This window comes from Salminus brasiliensis, chromosome 20 (assembly GCF_030463535.1).
Source record: "Salminus brasiliensis chromosome 20, fSalBra1.hap2, whole genome shotgun sequence".
NCBI classification, from domain to species: domain Eukaryota; kingdom Metazoa; phylum Chordata; class Actinopteri; order Characiformes; family Bryconidae; genus Salminus; species Salminus brasiliensis.
This window is the reverse complement of record NC_132897.1, coordinates 30,154,546-30,171,091: the sequence shown is the minus strand read 5'-3', so window position 1 is coordinate 30,171,091 and position 16,546 is coordinate 30,154,546. Positions and strand designations below refer to the sequence as shown.

The following is a 16,546-nucleotide window of genomic DNA, read 5'->3' as shown; positions in this document are numbered from 1 at the left end:
AACAAAGCCCTTTTAGTTTTTTGTTGTTTTTCTAAGACATATTTTGATGTGGTTGACTATGTGTTTTTGGATAGTTTTAAGAAATCACCATCATGATGGCAAATACGTTGAGCTACAACCTTTTGGGTTTTTAATGTATTTGAAAAATGTGACACCTCTGACAGTTTTCTGGCACCAGGGGTTTGTTAAAAAAAAACAGTTACCTCTGTGGTTAGATAACTAACACTTTTTACAGACTTTTTCTTCTTTTAACAATGTGGGTGAGTTTTTAAGTAAAAACATATGCAACACTTGTGTGTTCTGATACATGTCTCCCAGAACCAGCATTACACATTTCTGTGATTTGTGGCGCAGTAGCCCTTTTTTTGGCCTAGAAAGTGATGAGCCTTGGGAACTCAACATTCTGTCACCAGTTTGTGTTTTCTCCCTTCTTGTCAGCATTAAGTGCTCAGCACTGCTGACCAGCAGCACTTAACGCCCTGACAGTCTAGAGATGTTCCGACCAATCTGCCTGGCTCTTGTCAAAATTGCTAGTGTTAGATTGAACCATTTTTTATGTTTTTTATATTAACCATGCAAACAACAACTTTAGCATTCAAAGATGTATTTGGCATGGTTCTAAATTGTTGCAATTGTAAGCTAATATATCCCAGATCTTGAAATAAATACAAAATACAAAATAATCAATGTTATTTGATTAATCTGAATGGTCATAATATTTTGGCTCATTTTGTTTATTGCTTGATATTGCTTCATGGGCATTAGAATAAGATTTGGTTGTTGTCTTTGAATTTCATTTCAGAACTAAAGTGCACAAGTGTGTCTGTTCCAGTAGGTGGCGGTATGCATTTATTATTGTTTCAACAACTAAATAAGAAGAAGAACATAGTGCGTAAAAGTAAATTTTTTGTCAAACGTTTCCTTTTTTCGAGTAAAGTTTCTGAAAATCGGTGGGCATATTGACAAATTGGGAATACACATACACAGCAGAAAGCGTAGTGTCTAATAGAGAATCGTTTTGGTTATTTGCGGTTTGGAGGGCTATGTTGGGTGACGAAGCATTATGCCCTCGTTGCGTATAGTCCAGAATTTCTTCTTCTGTGCAATAAGACTGACTAGAGGAGCGGTAGGTCAAGAATTCTCCTTGCTTTGGCTCAAGCAGGCAGTGGGATGGTCCATCATTCAGAGAGCTGGGAAAAAATATCGGCCAGATCTACCAGTGTTAAAGGAGGACGACTTGGAAGAGCAGTTCGTCCGTGGCTCTGGACCAGGTGGACAGGCTACTAACAAAACCAGTAACTGTGTGGTATTGAAGCATATCCCGACTGGTTTGGTTGTAAAGGTGAGTTGCTTTTTCAAGTAGCCTTAGGTATAGGCTTGTTGCATTTGAATGATTGAATAAGATTAATTGCGTCTGTCCTACATAGGCCACATTATTCCTGGCATGCGATATTAGGAACGGTCACATCGCAACAATAAAGTTGTTCTTTTTTCTAGTGCCACCAAACCAGATCGGTAGAACAGAATAGGAAACGCGCACGAGAGATCATGCGTGACAAACTGGACATTGTTAAAGGGGAAAATAGTGAACTGCTACAAATGAAGGAAGAATCCAGGATGAAAAAACAAGAAAAACGCAGGAAAGTGAATGAAAACTTGGAGAGAAAAAAACTTCTCAAAAGGATTCTCTTGATTGACGCAAATCAAGAAGATAACGGGTAAGCCTGGGTCAGCCCATCCACGAGAACTGGTCAAAGCACCGTTCATGGATTTGCTGCGCAATAAATAAGGTTGGAAGAACTAACGCAACACGTTCTGCTATTGTTCCCTGGTGTATTAAGTACGCCTACTGAGAGCATTCATATTGTGTCCTGAGGATAAACGCTTGCTTAAAACAGAAACGCTGATCTATGACGCAACCGTGTATGTGTATTCTGTTAAAATACTGCACTTTCCGTTAAATTTGTTTCACATGAATAAACGTTGAAGCACATTTCCTAGTCATTTAATACATGAAAATGAACTGAAAAGTGACTAATTTTAATATTGTACAAAATACCAAATTAATACAAACACCTTGGCAAAGTTAATAGAACAATGTACATGAAAATGTGTTACACCTAAAAATGCAAATAGTATTGTATCATGATCTTGGTTACATTCTGCATACCCTACTTGTTTTTTTAAATGCCTTCACAGATCAGCCATGTAAACAAAAAAGTAATTTTAATGTAACATGCAAAGTTGACAAAAGTAGTTTATAAGCTGTGGAAACATTATAATGTTCCCAAAAGGGAACATAAATACAGGTAGTCCCTGTAAAGTACAGTTTGAACATGTGTCTGCCTATTGTTTTTCCATATCCCACTCCATTGTATATACAACATCTTTCATTATGTGTGCCTAGAGGCCAGTTTGGTGTCCTGGAGAAGCCAACAGTATGGGAAAGTCTTCATTGCATGTTGGTGTGTTGTCTTCCACAGCTGTAGTGTTTGGGAAATGGTACCCTGGTTTGTGTTTGGTGACTTTAGAGCTGGCCTTTAGGACCTTACATTTCTTTCAGTTTCTGCCAAGCACTCACGCACTAAACCTCGGGCATGGATGATCCCTGGAAGATGAAGACAAACACGTTTAGATTTCTTCTTTCTTACATGTGGAAAGCTTTTCTGTAAGATTTTTAAATAGAATGTGCTGCTATTTGATATTAAAAACTTGCTGTATTAAGATTACATTTAAAAGATTAAATTTAAACACATCCATACATACAAGTCACATCATAGGATCTTATCAATTTTCTACTTTAATCAAACCCTATATATATATATATATATATATATATATATATGCTACAGTAGAGTTTGACACGTTCTAGCAGCAGTAGTAATAATTGTACCATAATCTGGGCCTTACCACGCTTTAGCCTTTCCATGGCAGTTTTGCTCCCAGCATAGGTTGGCCTGATTTCCTTACCCAGCTCCTCAATGATACCCAGCAACTCAGCATATTTGTTTTGAGGCACTTGTGTTCCACTGGTACTCTGTCAAAAAACATTTGGGCTCTCTCTTATGGGTTCTCCTAATAAAACTTAGTACCAGCACTGTTAATGTATGGTTATTATCCTGTACAATACCCAGATAGCAAGATAGTGGTCTGCTGGCAGCAAAGCTGGTTACCCACTGGCAATTTAAGATGTTTCTTAAATTTGTGCTTGAGTAAAGTCCTTACACAAAGTGCTCATCAGATTCATGGGATCCACAGCTATGCTCTTATAATGTTGGATCCCATTGTTCATGTAAATAGAACAAATCCCAAATCAGAAAACATAGGTGAATGTCAAAATCTTTTAGAAAACTTCTTAAGAACTGCTGCAGAATAAGTCTTAATAAACAATACAAACTAAATTAGTAAAACTAAACTTAAAATAGACACTTATGCACAGAAAAAACATTTAACCTTGTTAGAAGTATTTTTGCATCTTTTAAAAACATATTAAACACATTAAAAACATATAGGAACAATTTTACATGATTTAGAAATGATTTATATTTCTAATTAATGTTTATAATTATAAACACCAAACAGAATACTGCCATCTACCCAGGGGACATTAGTCCTACACGGTCTGTCTCTGACATTTGAACTCATGTCTTCTCCTCATGTACACAAACTTGAGGTGATGCTTTAGAGCAGCACGTGACTTCTCTCTATCTGCATATTTTAAGGATGCACCAGCAGACCAATGTGTGCTTGCTCTCTGAAAAATATTATTACCTAAATTGGACTTGGTATAAATGTTAAAATGTTTGTGGGTGAACAGAGTCTAAATTCAGTTAACAGAAAAGCAGGTAAGGTGTTAACTCACCTGGGGAAATCCCAAAGATGGTGGTCCAAAGTCATTCACAACAGGCCTATAAGACTGCAGTGTTGCTAAGTTCGGAGACTGTGAATGTGCCGTTGTTGCTGTTTGATTAAAAACAAATGGATAGAGTTAAGTACTTTGCAATCATTAAAAATACATTTGCAGCTGGACTATACATTTAAATTGCCATGTTGCGTGTGCACTTTTCATTAATAAATTGCATCTACCATGCAATGCGCATTTGTAAACGCTTGGTGTCATCAAAGGGTCAGAATGTTTTTCATCCCGATCAATCATTAGCCTTTTGGGAAGACAATCATGGAGGAACCGGAACAGGCAGAATTAAGCAGCTCGATACATTTCTTACACGTTTAGACCACTGTCCACCGGACAAAGCGTATGCGGAGTTGTTTTTTTTGTTTGTTTTTTTTTGCGGTTTCGCACTGTTACCGTTAAAGTTTCGCTCTCAAAACTTTACAGGGGAGAAAGAAAGGGTTTTAGGATTCGTAGGCTAATCATGGCGGATATGAATCAGCTTGCCGGGTCTGACCCTACATATGCAACTGGACAAAAACTAGACACGGGCTTTCCCCAGGTATTCATTACAACATCGAGTCTTGCATCAAAAAATATAACACATACCGAAGAATAAAGACAAAATTCTCGATACCTTGATTCACGGAAGTTCCCGGAACGTGCTGATGGATGTTAGGTTTGTAAGACATTCCCAGAGACATTATAAGTTTAAAAAATTAAGCGTCCTAAAATCACTGAAGCGTCTCTGTCTCCTCCGACACTTTTTGTTTACAGCACAGTGGCAGCCGGCAAATATGGCCGTCACTTTATATTGACACCCACAATGCAATCATTACAATAACAAATGTATGGCTATTCAACATAAAACCTCCTACTTTGCGCAATCGGAAAAAAACGTTAAAACGTTAAATACATAGCTTTAAGCAATCGCTAAGCTTTGACAATAGCTGATAAAAGCCTTTTAAACCCCTACTACATAGCATAGTCAAAGTATAGTCTCGACGTTTGGACGACCACTTTCAGAAAACATAGTATGTCGCTCTAAAAATAGTAGAAAAAATAGTAGTCCTTTTAACATATTTTTACGACTTTCATATGAAGAAAGTATTATGCATATTGTGGTTCTAGCATGTCAAATAAATGAGTGATTGTACAGGATGCTTAATGTATTTATTACAAACGCACGAGCATGCAGCGTACTTACGTTCTAAGGATACATAAGTATTTATCTGTATTTATCCATTTTACCTCCTTCCTCTATGATTAATGGACGTAATGGAAAAATAATTATCTGGAATAATAGGGAGGAAATACACATACATGTATATACACTCTCTTTCTCTCTCTCTCTCTCTCTCTCTCTCTCTCTCTCTCTCTCTCTCTCTATATATATATATATATATATATATATATATATATACACACACACACACACACACACACACACACACACACACACACACACACACGTAATGTTGCGTACTAATGATGTACTAATGTAGTACTGGCGGGGGGAGGTGGAGAAAGAGACACACAGGGTTGAGTGATCCGGGCCAATCACAGACTAGCTCGTCTTGCAACTAACCAATCAAAGCTGTGGTACATTTTTAAAATCCCCGGAAACTGGTTTGACGTCAGTGACAACACAAGCAGGCAGAAGTTACGCTTATTAGTATATGTGTATTTAGTTTTAAAGAGAGTGCACGAACTGCGAACTTGTTATATTTATAAGCAATGGGAGGTCCAATTGAAACGGCAAAAGGTAAAGGACATTTTACTTTGTGTTTAGTCTGACGCATTGATGGAACGTCTGTAGGTTTACTTAATAAACGGTGCTTGGTCTTTAGTTCACGGTGCTCTTATTTAGTTTAGTTTCCTTTAAACGCAATGGTGTTATCATGGATATAAAAAAGTGCAGGATTGATGTGAAATGCAGTTTCAACTCAAAATATTTGAGTGACTACGATCTGTTGAATATTCTTAGTATTTGATTATCTCCTGTTTCAAGGCAAAAAAAATCCAACCGTCGAGCTGCACAGAAATGAGGTCCAAGGAGAAGCCAAAGAAAACAAACATGAGACAAAAAAGGTAATGTGAAATTTTGCTACAACCCTTATACGTGCAACACTGTAGTGACTTCGGTGTCTCACCCGAATTGAAATTAGTAGGTTTACTTTGTGTTATCTTTACCATGTCTATTGAATATAACTGTTTTTGTTTCATAGACTCGTCAAGTACAGTCAGTAGGGCACACCTTTGCAAGTCCTGAAAGTCCCCATTCTCCCCTCCGCAACACTCCTCTCTTTCCTATTAATGAGGAAAATTTGTTGACAAGGAAGCAGGGTGATTCAACCAAGCACAGAGAATGTAAGTTATTTGCTCAAGTTGTTCACTGTAAGCTAGCTAAATACATAGTTGTTTAACATGAACTGTTTAGAAAGTCAGCTGCACTGAGTTAACAAGGACAGGCAAAACAATCTCATGTGAATGCAGGCAGTGGATATCTCATGACCACCATTTAACAGTCAGCAACCACATGAATGTGATCAGCGATGCAGTCACTTTTGTCTCTTTCTATTGATTAAGTATGATTAAGAAACAGATTGTGGATAGTATCAATTGGGCATTCTTGTAGTTTATAAGCTGGTAAGTGTGAACCCAACCATTCAACATGACTTTAATTTCCCCTGTCTTTACAGTGAGACTCAAAGCGGAGTTCCATTCGAACCAAAAAAGTAATGGCGCACGGATCTCTTCATTAGTACCAAAAGAGAAGACTGTTCCACCCCATGAAGATGACCAAACCATTGGTGCAGCTCTTCCAAACAAATCTACCCATGTTAAAGTCAAAGTGAACAAGACGACACAAAAAAAGTTAGGTTTTTGCCGGAGTCTAGTGTCTCAAAGTAGTTTTGTGCAAAGCAACATGTAAATCTGTGTTCTATATCAATATTTATATTTTAAATTTACTGTGTTGTGTTGAGCATTTAGTTGTGTGGGGTTTTCTCGCCCCCTTCTTTGTACAAAAGCACAGGTTGCACATCTAACCTTTCTCACACAAACACATCTACACCTCCCCATGTTTGTTTCCAGATTAGAAAGTAAAACTTCCCAACACAGCCGAAAGGTAACAGATTATTATCCCATTAGAAGGAGTTCCAGAAAAAGTAAAGCAGAGTTAAAGGTGAATAACCATTGGCACATGTGACACATCATGTTTACTGTGGTAACTTTATAACTAAATTGTATTTAATACTGTTTTTACCTATATTTTTGTCAGTCTGAAGAACAGCGACAAATTGATGACCTAATTACAAACAATGTGGAAGATGGACTGAAGGTTGGCTATCTAATAATCACCCTTTTGTGTAAAAGTGAGATGAGTGGGCTTGATGGTCATGGATTTAGTTTTTCCCCCCAACAGGTAAAATATATTGAAGGAAAAGGAAGAGGAGTTTTTGCAGACAGAGAATTTCATAAAGGCCAGTTTGTTGTTGAGTATCATGGAGATTTGCTCCAGATTGCTGATGCCAAGAAAAGAGAGGCACAGTATGCTCAAGACCCTTCAAAAGGCTGCTACATGTATTACTTCAGCTACCTCAGCAACAACTACTGGTAAGCCTTGAATGCTGAAATGTATGTTTTTGTTTTTGTTTTATTTTTTGTGAGACCAGAGGGAATACTAAAATGTTTCAATATTGTGCCATGTCATCTGAATGCAAGTAGTTTTTAGTGTTCTGTATGGCCTTTTTAAAAAATGGAAAAAAAGAATCCATAGAATAATCAGACCTGTTTAGAGTCAGAGTTGAAGAAGTTGAAAAGTTTAGTTTTTTTGTTTGTTTGTTTTTCTTTCTTTCTTTCTTTCTTTATTTGTTTATTTGTTAAAAAGACAAGGCAAAGTATCAACACATTTTAGTAAGGAACTTTGAGATACAAAAACAGACGGGGAGCAGAGAAAGGCAGTGTATATTTGAGAGCTGTGGAGTTTGGAGTTTGCAGTTGGGCCTGCAGTCCATATATTTTGGGTATGACAATCCATTTGTTGTCCAGTCTTAATTTCAGTGAAATTTAAAGACTTTAAATGAATTTAAAGTAAGTAAACAAACGTATTGGGGAAACTATTTCTTTCTTTTATATTTATAGAGCTTGATGCATTAAAAAATGAGCTGCTTAAAGCCAAGAGTACAATTACCAGGGAAACACAAACCACTGTTTTGTGTGCCTTGCCAATGTTGGATTCATTAGTTAAATTTAAAATGCTTTTACAAGACATTAAGGACAACTGCAGATGTTAGACTGCTTGTGTGGATTTGTTTTCGCTCCTGTTGCATTAAACTTTAAATAGGGTTCTTTAGAGGGGTGCTACTTGGCATTGCTACTTAACATGTGTTGCTATAGGCATCATGTACACTAAAAAAGGTTCTTGTTTCTCTTTCCTAGTGTGGATGCTACTAAAGAAACTGGTCGACTTGGCAGACTGATCAACCACAGCAAGAATGGGAACTGCCAGACCAGACTACATGACTTAAATGGTGTGCCCCATCTTATTTTGGTGGCATCCAGGGACATTAAAGCAGAAGAAGAGCTTCTGTATGATTATGGAGATCGCAGTAAGGAAGCTATTGCTGCTCACCCGTGGCTCAAGCACTGACCGACTGAGAGAAGTCTCTCTCAGTGTAGTCATGTAAATTTAGTGCTCACCTAATTCCCTTTGCATAATAGTTTATTGTAATGTAAAGTCACTCCTTTGAAATGGGCCTGAATTTTGTGGTCCATTGAGTTAATCTGTTAAAGTTAGAGCAGGTAGTGTTGCCTGAGCTACTACTAAGACTTATGTAACAAGGGTTAAAACTCAAGATAGATGTTATGCCTGTAATAATTTTGCCATAGGGAAGTGGTGAATACTTAAATATAACATTTGATGTTCGGCTTGCAATGTAAGTAGGGTCGTTTTGGTGTTTTGTTTCTTTCTAAAAAAAAAAAAAAAAAAAAAGACTTTTTATAACTGTTCTGTATATGCAAGTGGGAGTGGAGGGGTGGGGGACACTGCTGCTTTTTTTTTTTTTTTTTTTTTTTTTTTTTTTTTTTGTAGATATGAATTGACTTAATTTATTGTATTTTAGTAAGCATTTAACCTTTTTACACTCCTTTTTGTGAGTGCATATTGCAGTTTTGCTAAAACAATAAAGTGTATTGTTTTTATTTGTGTGGTGTTTTAAAGTTATTTATTATGTAATCTTATCAGGGGAACAAAGGTTAGATCTTTGATTTCCCACATGCAGCAATGGGTTTTACTAAATGTTTAAACACACAGATTAATCTTTTTGGGGGTGAGAGGAGTATGCTGGTGGGAGTTTAAATTTGACTCATTGTGGTGTGCATAACAATATGTAAGGTAAAACGGTGCATATCGCAACTCTGGCAAGTGTTAACGGCTTGGATAAAAAGGGAGCTCCAGCAGGAGACATGATGGAGCACTCAGCAATCAAGTCTATCCACATATGATTGAACGCATAAGAATAGCTGGATGAAAGCACAAACATCTCAGTTAACTAGAAATCTTTGTCTGTGAACTCCCAAGATCTGAAACTTTTATCTACTGAGGAAACTACTTACCAAAAGTAACTAAACAAGTAAAACCAGTTTTCAGCATTCTATTTTTAATTTAGCTATATATGAGAGAGAGAGAGAGAGAGAGAGAGAGAGAGAGATCCTTTATAACACCAGTGTTTACAACCAGTGCAGTGTTGAATACATTTCTGCATTAGATTAGATGGGTACCTAGCTAAAGATTCTCTTGCAATATACATTATACACTGTTGTCTAGGTAGCTCTCTTCTGAGTAGCAGGTAACAAGCGCCTGTGTAATCAGTAACCCTGTAGCAAAATCCTGAGGTTCTAAATTATGACCTTAAATACATATAACATAGCACTATGTAATGCATATTTAATTTAAATGTAAATCATTTCCACATAACACAAATGTTTTCTATCATACTATCATTTTAGTATTTTTTTATTTTTACTTACAGTACCATTTACAAATACCAGGTTTTGCATTTTAGAGGGAATGATTTAGAAAGGACATCAGTTGGGACATCAGTTATTAGTTAGCTACAGTGACCGTGTGTGCAGCAAAATGATAGCCCCAGTTAACCTTTATTCTATGAACTCTATATATCAGCAAAAACTGTTAAAAGAGTAAAGGAGTAGATGTTAGACTTGATGAGGCTGGATAATGTTATTCCGAAGTTTTGGAGGGAAAAACAAATCCTCCCTCAGCTGTTTTCATAATACTGCTCTAGTTAAGGTGACTCAATGCTTAATCTGTCTTTATAAAAAAACATTATTCAGTGTTTAAATTCAGAGCTGAACCTTGTTAAGGTATCTTTTCCATCATGTAAGGAGTTAGTCTGTCTTCTAAAATAAAGGAAGGCTAAATGGCTCTCCTGCCTTGTTTGATTCTGTAAGATTAACCAATCACATGTCTTTATAAATGCTGAGATCATTCTAATTTTAATGCAACGGAGTTGCTATTTAGAGGTCTAGATGCAGATTTTCATCTGTCTAATCGCTTAAATTGAGTTCATATTTTTTTTTAAGAATTAACATTCATTGAAAAAAATTCTGAGTTGCTCCTAAAGGTTTTTAAAAACATTTACAGAATAATTTTAGCATGAAATCCACATTTTTATAACACATTTTTTCATTTTTTAATTGTAAATATAACCCACAGATTTAAAATATTGTGTTCATTATTTTCACCCCAGTCTAAGTTTTTACATTTACAAATTGTAAATTGTAATGGCTGAGTGAAAATATATGGGGAAAGAGATTAAAACACTAAATATTATCATTCTGCATGTCATTCTTTCTTGGTAATACCTGTGTAATACCTTGTCAGCACAACCATCAGAAAAAAATGTTTTTCACTGACAACATCCTGGTCTCAACTTTTCTAGGTAACGTACATCTAAATGATGATATTGGCTTAACTATAGCACAACAATAATTTAACAGTTATCAAATCAGATAGTTAACTAGTATATATAATGAAATGAAACTTGAATGTCACATTAGCATTCTCATACAATAATACAAGATGAAACTTGTGCAACTATTATACATTTTGTTACCACAATGGTTCTATCATTTATGTACAGCATAATTTTGAATAAAAAATTTTGTATAAATGTATTAACCAAAGTAATAAGTGAAATTTAGTGTCATCTAACAGAATTGCTTTTTAAAACATACAAATGATCTATTTTGACAGACTGTTATTTTGAGTACTTTTTCTCAGACATTTCTCAAACAGTTTCACTATAGAAAAATGGGTTGTTGACAAGAATCAAATAGCCTCCTGGAAGTCAAAAGAAGAGTTTGAACAACAAAAGACGTTTTACTTTCTTCTAAATGAGAACCTGAGAGACAGAGACAGAGAGAGAGAGAGAGAGAGAGAGAGAGAGAGAGAGAGAGATTACATTAGTATAATAACTCATTTAAAGCTAAAAAAAATACAAACAAAAAAAACAACAATTTATTAATACAGTTCCGAATGACATGGTCATGACAAAAAGTATCACCACACAGCTTAAGCCATAGCCCTCTGAGTCACTTAAGGCATGCAACCACTTTAATAATATATTTAAGCATATGGACATTTTGTATTATTTTAACAACACTAAAAGAAGGAGGTGATATAACTAAAACAGAAATGAAGAAGTGTCTTTAAAATCAGAAATAGACAGCAGAAGTTACTTCTTAATTTCATGGCAGCTGTTCACAGTGGAAACAATTGCTGTCAAGAAAAGTAACTAATAAATGGCAAGTAAATAATAAAAGTAGCAGAATTATACTCTGCTCTGAGAAGACCAGAAATGCTAACTGGAAGAAACAAATTGTGCCACAAGTCACAATGAACAGTGGCTCACAAATGTTTGCATGTACTGTTGCACATTCAATTTACTCTGTGGACATTTTCACACAGCAGCATACACATTACCAGTTACTGTAGGATTCTCCCATTTTTTTGCATGGGTTCCTCAAAAGAGATGTCTTGTTTTGCAGACACACCAGCCATGAGAATCAACTTCATTTATTAGCCTAGCTTGCTTAACTCAAAGGGCAGATTATTTATAAACAGTCATTACCTATTTCAGGCAATAATATAGGACATACTTTTTTATATAGAAATTTGACAGGGATACAGGTGCTCTGTTTCTTTTGCATTTATTTCCATTTTAGTATTTCTTGTTTGCCAGTTTTAGCATCCAAATTATATAAGATTGCGGCCATTCTAAAGCTTTTAAACTAGCAAAATAAATTGTTAGAAAATATTATGCAATCTGACATCAAGGATTATTTTACAGTTTAAAACAAAATGTTCAATACATTCCTAAGCATACCTGGATATTAATCAGTATTAAACACAAGTAGCTGGCTAGCTAGGTGCAGATGCCTTTACATACATTTAGCGACAGTCAGAAAAAACAATACTAAACATCATTTAAATACCATGTTTTATCTTTTATTTTGGATTCAACAAGATATATAATGGCAAATAAGCTTGGCCAACAGCCTTTTAACAAAGAAAAATAACTGTCCAGAAAACATAAATATCACATAATCTCTCAAACATGGTGGAGGCACATGGGTATATATGGACATTTATAGCCATGTGCCTTTAGAACATTTCTAAACGGCTGAGCATGGTTTTTACTTACTAAGGACAAAACTGAAGGCAGAAAGACTCAAACAAGCAAATTACTGTGCCACAGCATAGTGTAAGGAGGTATTTGTAAGTATTTGTAGCCTTTTACTACAAAACTCTTGTTAAAATACAAGTTCTAAGTTAATGTAATATCAGAAGCTATTCTTTCTGATATATATATATATATATATATATATATATATATATATATATATATATATATATATATAATCTAAACATTAAAAGACATATTGCCTTTGCTTTCATGTATGCCGGACCAAGAAATTACCACTGCTGCACAGACAACCATTTAATTTTTTATTTACCACTGGATAATGTAGTGCAAATCGTGCAAATCTCCCATTTTCCTTGTAGCCTAGATAAATCTAGATAAAGTTAATATGTTTAATTCTATCATATGCGTCGTCCACACCAGGAATGCAATACAATACTCACCTTGTACAATACTCACTATTTACTTACTATGTATTAACTAGCCAACAGAAATTCCTATAACAGCATCCAATCAGCATCAAGCTATCATGGCGACAGCTGTCAGATGAATAATCCACCGCACTGAATGAGTGCAGACTAATGTTTTAGTGACAAAATAGCCCATTTTCTGTGTTTTATTTTCAACATTCTGTGCTAATATTTGCTTTTTTATTTTCCCTCAGAAATCAGTTTTTAAATGCTGTCAGCAACTATATAGTGAATCATACTATCATTTATCATTACTTTGTTTAATTTAGATGTTGTGACAGTTATGTCATGTTGATAATGGTGGTGCTGGCATTGCTGGCTAACAACTAATTAGACTAACTAATCAGATAGCTGGACTCTGTAGTATGAGAAAATGAGAAAGAACATTTTCTTTCTCATTTTCTTTACAACTGCATTATGTAGTGGTCTAAAGAAAAAAAAACCCATTACAGTCAATAAAATAAATAAAAAAAGAACTTACAGTTTCTGAATAGTGGTTTTCTCCTCTTTGTGGTCTTTGTTTTCCTCTGTGGTCACAGAAAGTGAGGGTTCAGAGGGGGGATGATTCTCAAGATCTACTTCCACCATATTTGTCTGTGGCTGAGGCAGAATACCACTGAAAATAAAGGAGAAAAAAAGCATTTCATACATGTTCTGGCAATCATGTTTTTCAAACAATGTATATAAAATATCACCAGTAATAGACAAATTACTATCCAAATGAATAAAATCTTTTTGATTCTCACCCTATGTCAAAAATGTTTTGGGCATTTTTCTCAACTTCGCTGGTCAATTAGTGCCATAGTGCTGTACCTTTTGTAGAGCTGCAGCTCTTCTTGGGCCAGTAGTAACTGTGCTTTGAGTTGGTTTCTCTCCTGTAGAACTTCTTTTAGCTCTTGCATGGTAAACCGTGGTCGGTTGGGATCTTTTAAATCTATCACCAGTTTGTCGGGGCCAATTATCTGCTACAAGAAAAATGTAAGCTTTATTCTTTGTCAAAACGTCAGATACAAAGTGTCTATATTTCTTTCATTCTATATTTTTATGATTCCTGTTTTTTATGAGAAGTAAACCTGGTATAAACTGGTTAGGGTAACAATAGGGCTATTGCTATGATACAGAGAGAGAGAAAAAATGTTCAACAGCAGCACATGGCGACAGTCCACAGATATTCAAAAAGCTGCCCACCTGACTAATATTAATTTATTTCGTCTAATATTTCGCAATGTGTGTGGACGTCTCAATGTTGATCTCCATGCTTAGTGGGAGGATCTTCCGACAAGCCCCCGAACGGAGCAAAGTCGTTTTACTAGTTAGTGGTAAATCCCATGCGTCCCCAGTCTTCCTCTTAAAAACATGGTCACCCTAAAATGAGACACCAACTACACAGCATTTACACGTTGAACTGTCGAACATTTCACTTAAGTGCAACTTTCACTGCGCCCACATGATCGTTCTCACAATACATTGATAGTCAAATGACAGAATATATTCAATAGAAACGAAGGTAATGACGCCATCACATTGTGGAATGATGGTCATAAAGAAGACTCACGTTGTTAACGTTAATGCCACTTGAACCTTCTGCTACGACTCTGCCCAGTTCCCCTTTCAAGTTGTCCCGCTCCATTCTCAGCTCCTCCAGCGACAGGTTATACTTGTTGACCATTATTTCGAACATTTCCAAAACACGAACTATTTTGAATTGCAAATCTGACACCTCCTGACCAGCTCTGTTAATTTTTAGCAAATCTTTACCAACCACGTACGAAATGTCATAAACATCTTCAACCGTAAGTTCCAACGGGTCTTTTTCGAATGCAAGAACGGCAGAACCATCTTGCAAATCTCCCATTTTCCTTGTCGCCTAAATGACTGCAATTTAGCTATTGTTAATATGTTTAATTTGATCAAATGCGCCCTCCACTTCGCCAAGAACTTCGTTTCCTTGTACAATACTCGCTATTTACAGGTCGACAATGTTGACTGATATATTAACCAGCCAATAGAAATCCCTGAAACGGCATCCAATCAGCATTAAGCTACCATGGCGACGACTGTCAGAATAATCGGCCGCACTGAATGAGTGCATACCACAGCATGGAAAAAGCATGGACAGCGCATCGCCTTTCAAAAGTGAAGCCAGCACAGGTCTAGCGCCTCTACTGGCTGGTTGCAGTATGATTCGTTGCTTCGCCCATCCCATATTTCAGTAACAAAAGAAACCGTTTCCACCTCAATATTCCTCAGTGTCTCATTTCAACAGTCAGTTTTCTCTGTACTCAATACTGGCCCATTGATTTCCCCAGAGAAATCAGTTTTTAAACCCTGTCAGACAACTAGATAGTAAATGATAACATTATTTATCACTGTTGTTGATGGTATTAACAAACACTGTGCAACGTCGATGTGGTGTTGATTAAGATCAACAACTACCTGGTTTAAAGAAAAGAACATTACCACAACAACAAAGCCCCCCCAGTCCAGGCAAAGTACTTTGTCTCGATGCTGACATCCGACGGACCATATACAAGGTCAATCTGTGAAAAGCTGCAAGTCCTGACAATATACCAGGGTGTGTACTTATTTGATGTGCAGATGGACAGACATCTTCACTGATATCTATAACACTTTCCTGAGCTCCAAGACATCGTTCCAACACTATCGTACCACTACCAAAGAAATAACCAGCATTAACACTCAAAGACTTCAATATAGCACTTACTCCCATCAAGATGAAGTGCTTTGAAAGGTTGGTCAAAAAACACATCACATCCCTGCAACACTTAACCAACCAAGTTTGCATACCGCCCCAACTGTTCTACGAATGATGTCATATCAGCAGCGCTTCACCAGAGCCTGGCACATATGGAAAACAAGAACAGTTAAATGCGTATGCTCTTCATTGACTTCAGCTCTGCTGAAAATTCACTATTGAGAGCACCCTGGCCAGCAGCCTCCCAGTCTAATATGGCTTCTGCACCACCTTGAACCAGAAAGCTGTTCAGAGAGTGGTGAGGACGGCAGAGAGAATCATCAGATCATCACTTCCGTCCATTCAAGATCTGTACCAGCCATGCTGCCTCAGCAGAGCCCTCAGGATAATCCATAGACAGATTATAAGGAAGAATGGATGACATGACAAACTGCATTGTGGGGGAATGTTTTCATGGATTTCAGTATTGTATGTATAGATTATTTTCATTTCATTTGTTTTAGTTTTACCACATGTTATCACATATGAAACTGTCTGGGAAATAGGCTAATGGGAAATGGAAAAAAGACAAATGGGGAATATCGTTAACAATGTGGTCTATCAACTTCACACCAGCCTCACCAGGGGGCTCAGAAAACCAGCGTTATCAGCATATGGACATCAAAGGCGATGGAAACCAGCACACTTCAGCAAATGGACATCAAAGACCAGCTGATTCAAAGTGTGAATGTCACATAAT

General features: G+C 36.4%; 4 protein-coding genes across 5 annotated transcripts; 2 read left to right on the top strand and 2 right to left on the bottom strand.

Annotated features, from left to right (window-relative positions):
• Positions 1 to 880: 880 nt before the first annotated feature.
• mtrfr (mitochondrial translation release factor in rescue) lies at positions 881 to 5,975 on the top strand. Its single transcript, XM_072664568.1, has 3 exons — positions 881 to 1,342; positions 1,498 to 1,718; positions 5,904 to 5,975. Exons 1-3 carry the CDS (start codon positions 1,064 to 1,066, stop codon positions 5,938 to 5,940), a joined length of 537 nt encoding a protein of 178 aa, XP_072520669.1. The 5' UTR covers positions 881 to 1,063; the 3' UTR covers positions 5,941 to 5,975.
• kmt5ab (lysine methyltransferase 5Ab) lies at positions 1,723 to 8,917 on the top strand. The gene is made up of 8 exons (XM_072664567.1): positions 1,723 to 5,657; positions 5,904 to 5,983; positions 6,121 to 6,262; positions 6,595 to 6,769; positions 6,989 to 7,079; positions 7,176 to 7,235; positions 7,320 to 7,510; positions 8,336 to 8,917. The coding sequence occupies exons 1-8, from the start codon at positions 5,630 to 5,632 to the stop codon at positions 8,544 to 8,546; spliced, it is 978 nt and encodes a 325-aa protein (XP_072520668.1). The 5' UTR covers positions 1,723 to 5,629; the 3' UTR covers positions 8,547 to 8,917.
• On the bottom strand, positions 2,020 to 5,172 carry LOC140541785 (cyclin-dependent kinase 2-associated protein 1-like). The gene is made up of 4 exons (XM_072664569.1): positions 4,530 to 5,172; positions 3,863 to 3,960; positions 2,911 to 3,037; positions 2,020 to 2,608 (listed from the first exon to the last, which is right to left on the bottom strand). The coding sequence occupies exons 1-4, from the start codon at positions 4,594 to 4,596 to the stop codon at positions 2,541 to 2,543; spliced, it is 360 nt and encodes a 119-aa protein (XP_072520670.1). The 5' UTR covers positions 4,597 to 5,172; the 3' UTR covers positions 2,020 to 2,540.
• Positions 8,918 to 9,554: 637 nt separating the features above from the next.
• On the bottom strand, positions 9,555 to 15,072 carry rilpl2 (Rab interacting lysosomal protein-like 2). Of its 2 annotated transcripts, none has more exons than XM_072664739.1 (4): positions 14,647 to 15,072; positions 13,905 to 14,053; positions 13,573 to 13,707; positions 9,555 to 11,319 (listed from the first exon to the last, which is right to left on the bottom strand). In XM_072664739.1, exons 1-4 carry the CDS (start codon positions 14,944 to 14,946, stop codon positions 11,298 to 11,300), a joined length of 606 nt encoding a protein of 201 aa, XP_072520840.1. In that variant the 5' UTR covers positions 14,947 to 15,072; the 3' UTR covers positions 9,555 to 11,297. The 2 variants fall into 2 exon arrangements, with proteins under 2 accessions (XP_072520840.1, XP_072520839.1); XM_072664738.1 differs by having other exon boundaries at positions 13,905 to 14,056; positions 14,647 to 15,070.
• Positions 15,073 to 16,546: the final 1,474 nt, after the last annotated feature.

Bases quoted from the DNA above. Each gene is read 5' to 3' on its own strand.
- kmt5ab (XM_072664567.1), top strand. From the start codon at position 5,630: ATGGGAGGTCCAATTGAAACGGCAAAAG. The intron at 7,080-7,175 runs GTGAATAACCAT...TATTTTTGTCAG, and splicing joins AAAGTAAAGCAGAGTTAAAG to TCTGAAGAACAGCGACAAAT. The intron at 7,236-7,319 runs GTTGGCTATCTA...TCCCCCCAACAG, and splicing joins ATGTGGAAGATGGACTGAAG to GTAAAATATATTGAAGGAAA.
- rilpl2 (XM_072664738.1), bottom strand. From the start codon at position 14,946: ATGGGAGATTTGCAAGATGGTTCTGCCGTTCTTGCATTCGAAAAAGAC. The intron at 13,708-13,904 runs GTACAGCACTAT...CTTTATTTTCAG, and splicing joins GAGCTGCAGCTCTACAAAAG to TGGTATTCTGCCTCAGCCAC. The intron at 11,320-13,572 runs GTAAGTTCTTTT...TCTGTCTCTCAG, and splicing joins AAAACCACTATTCAGAAACT to GTTCTCATTTAGAAGAAAGT.
- LOC140541785 (XM_072664569.1), bottom strand. From the start codon at position 4,596: ATGTCTCTGGGAATGTCTTACAAACCTAACATCCATCAGCACGTTCCG. The intron at 3,961-4,529 runs GTATCGAGAATT...TTAATCAAACAG, and splicing joins GGGAACTTCCGTGAATCAAG to CAACAACGGCACATTCACAG. The intron at 2,609-2,910 runs GTAAGGCCCAGA...TTCATCTTCCAG, and splicing joins CATGGAAAGGCTAAAGCGTG to GGATCATCCATGCCCGAGGT.
- mtrfr (XM_072664568.1), top strand. From the start codon at position 1,064: ATGCCCTCGTTGCGTATAGTCCAGAATTTCTTCTTCTGTGCAATAAGA. The intron at 1,343-1,497 runs GTGAGTTGCTTT...TCTTTTTTCTAG, and splicing joins CGACTGGTTTGGTTGTAAAG to TGCCACCAAACCAGATCGGT. The intron at 1,719-5,903 runs GTAAGCCTGGGT...TCCTGTTTCAAG, and splicing joins GCAAATCAAGAAGATAACGG to GCAAAAAAAATCCAACCGTC.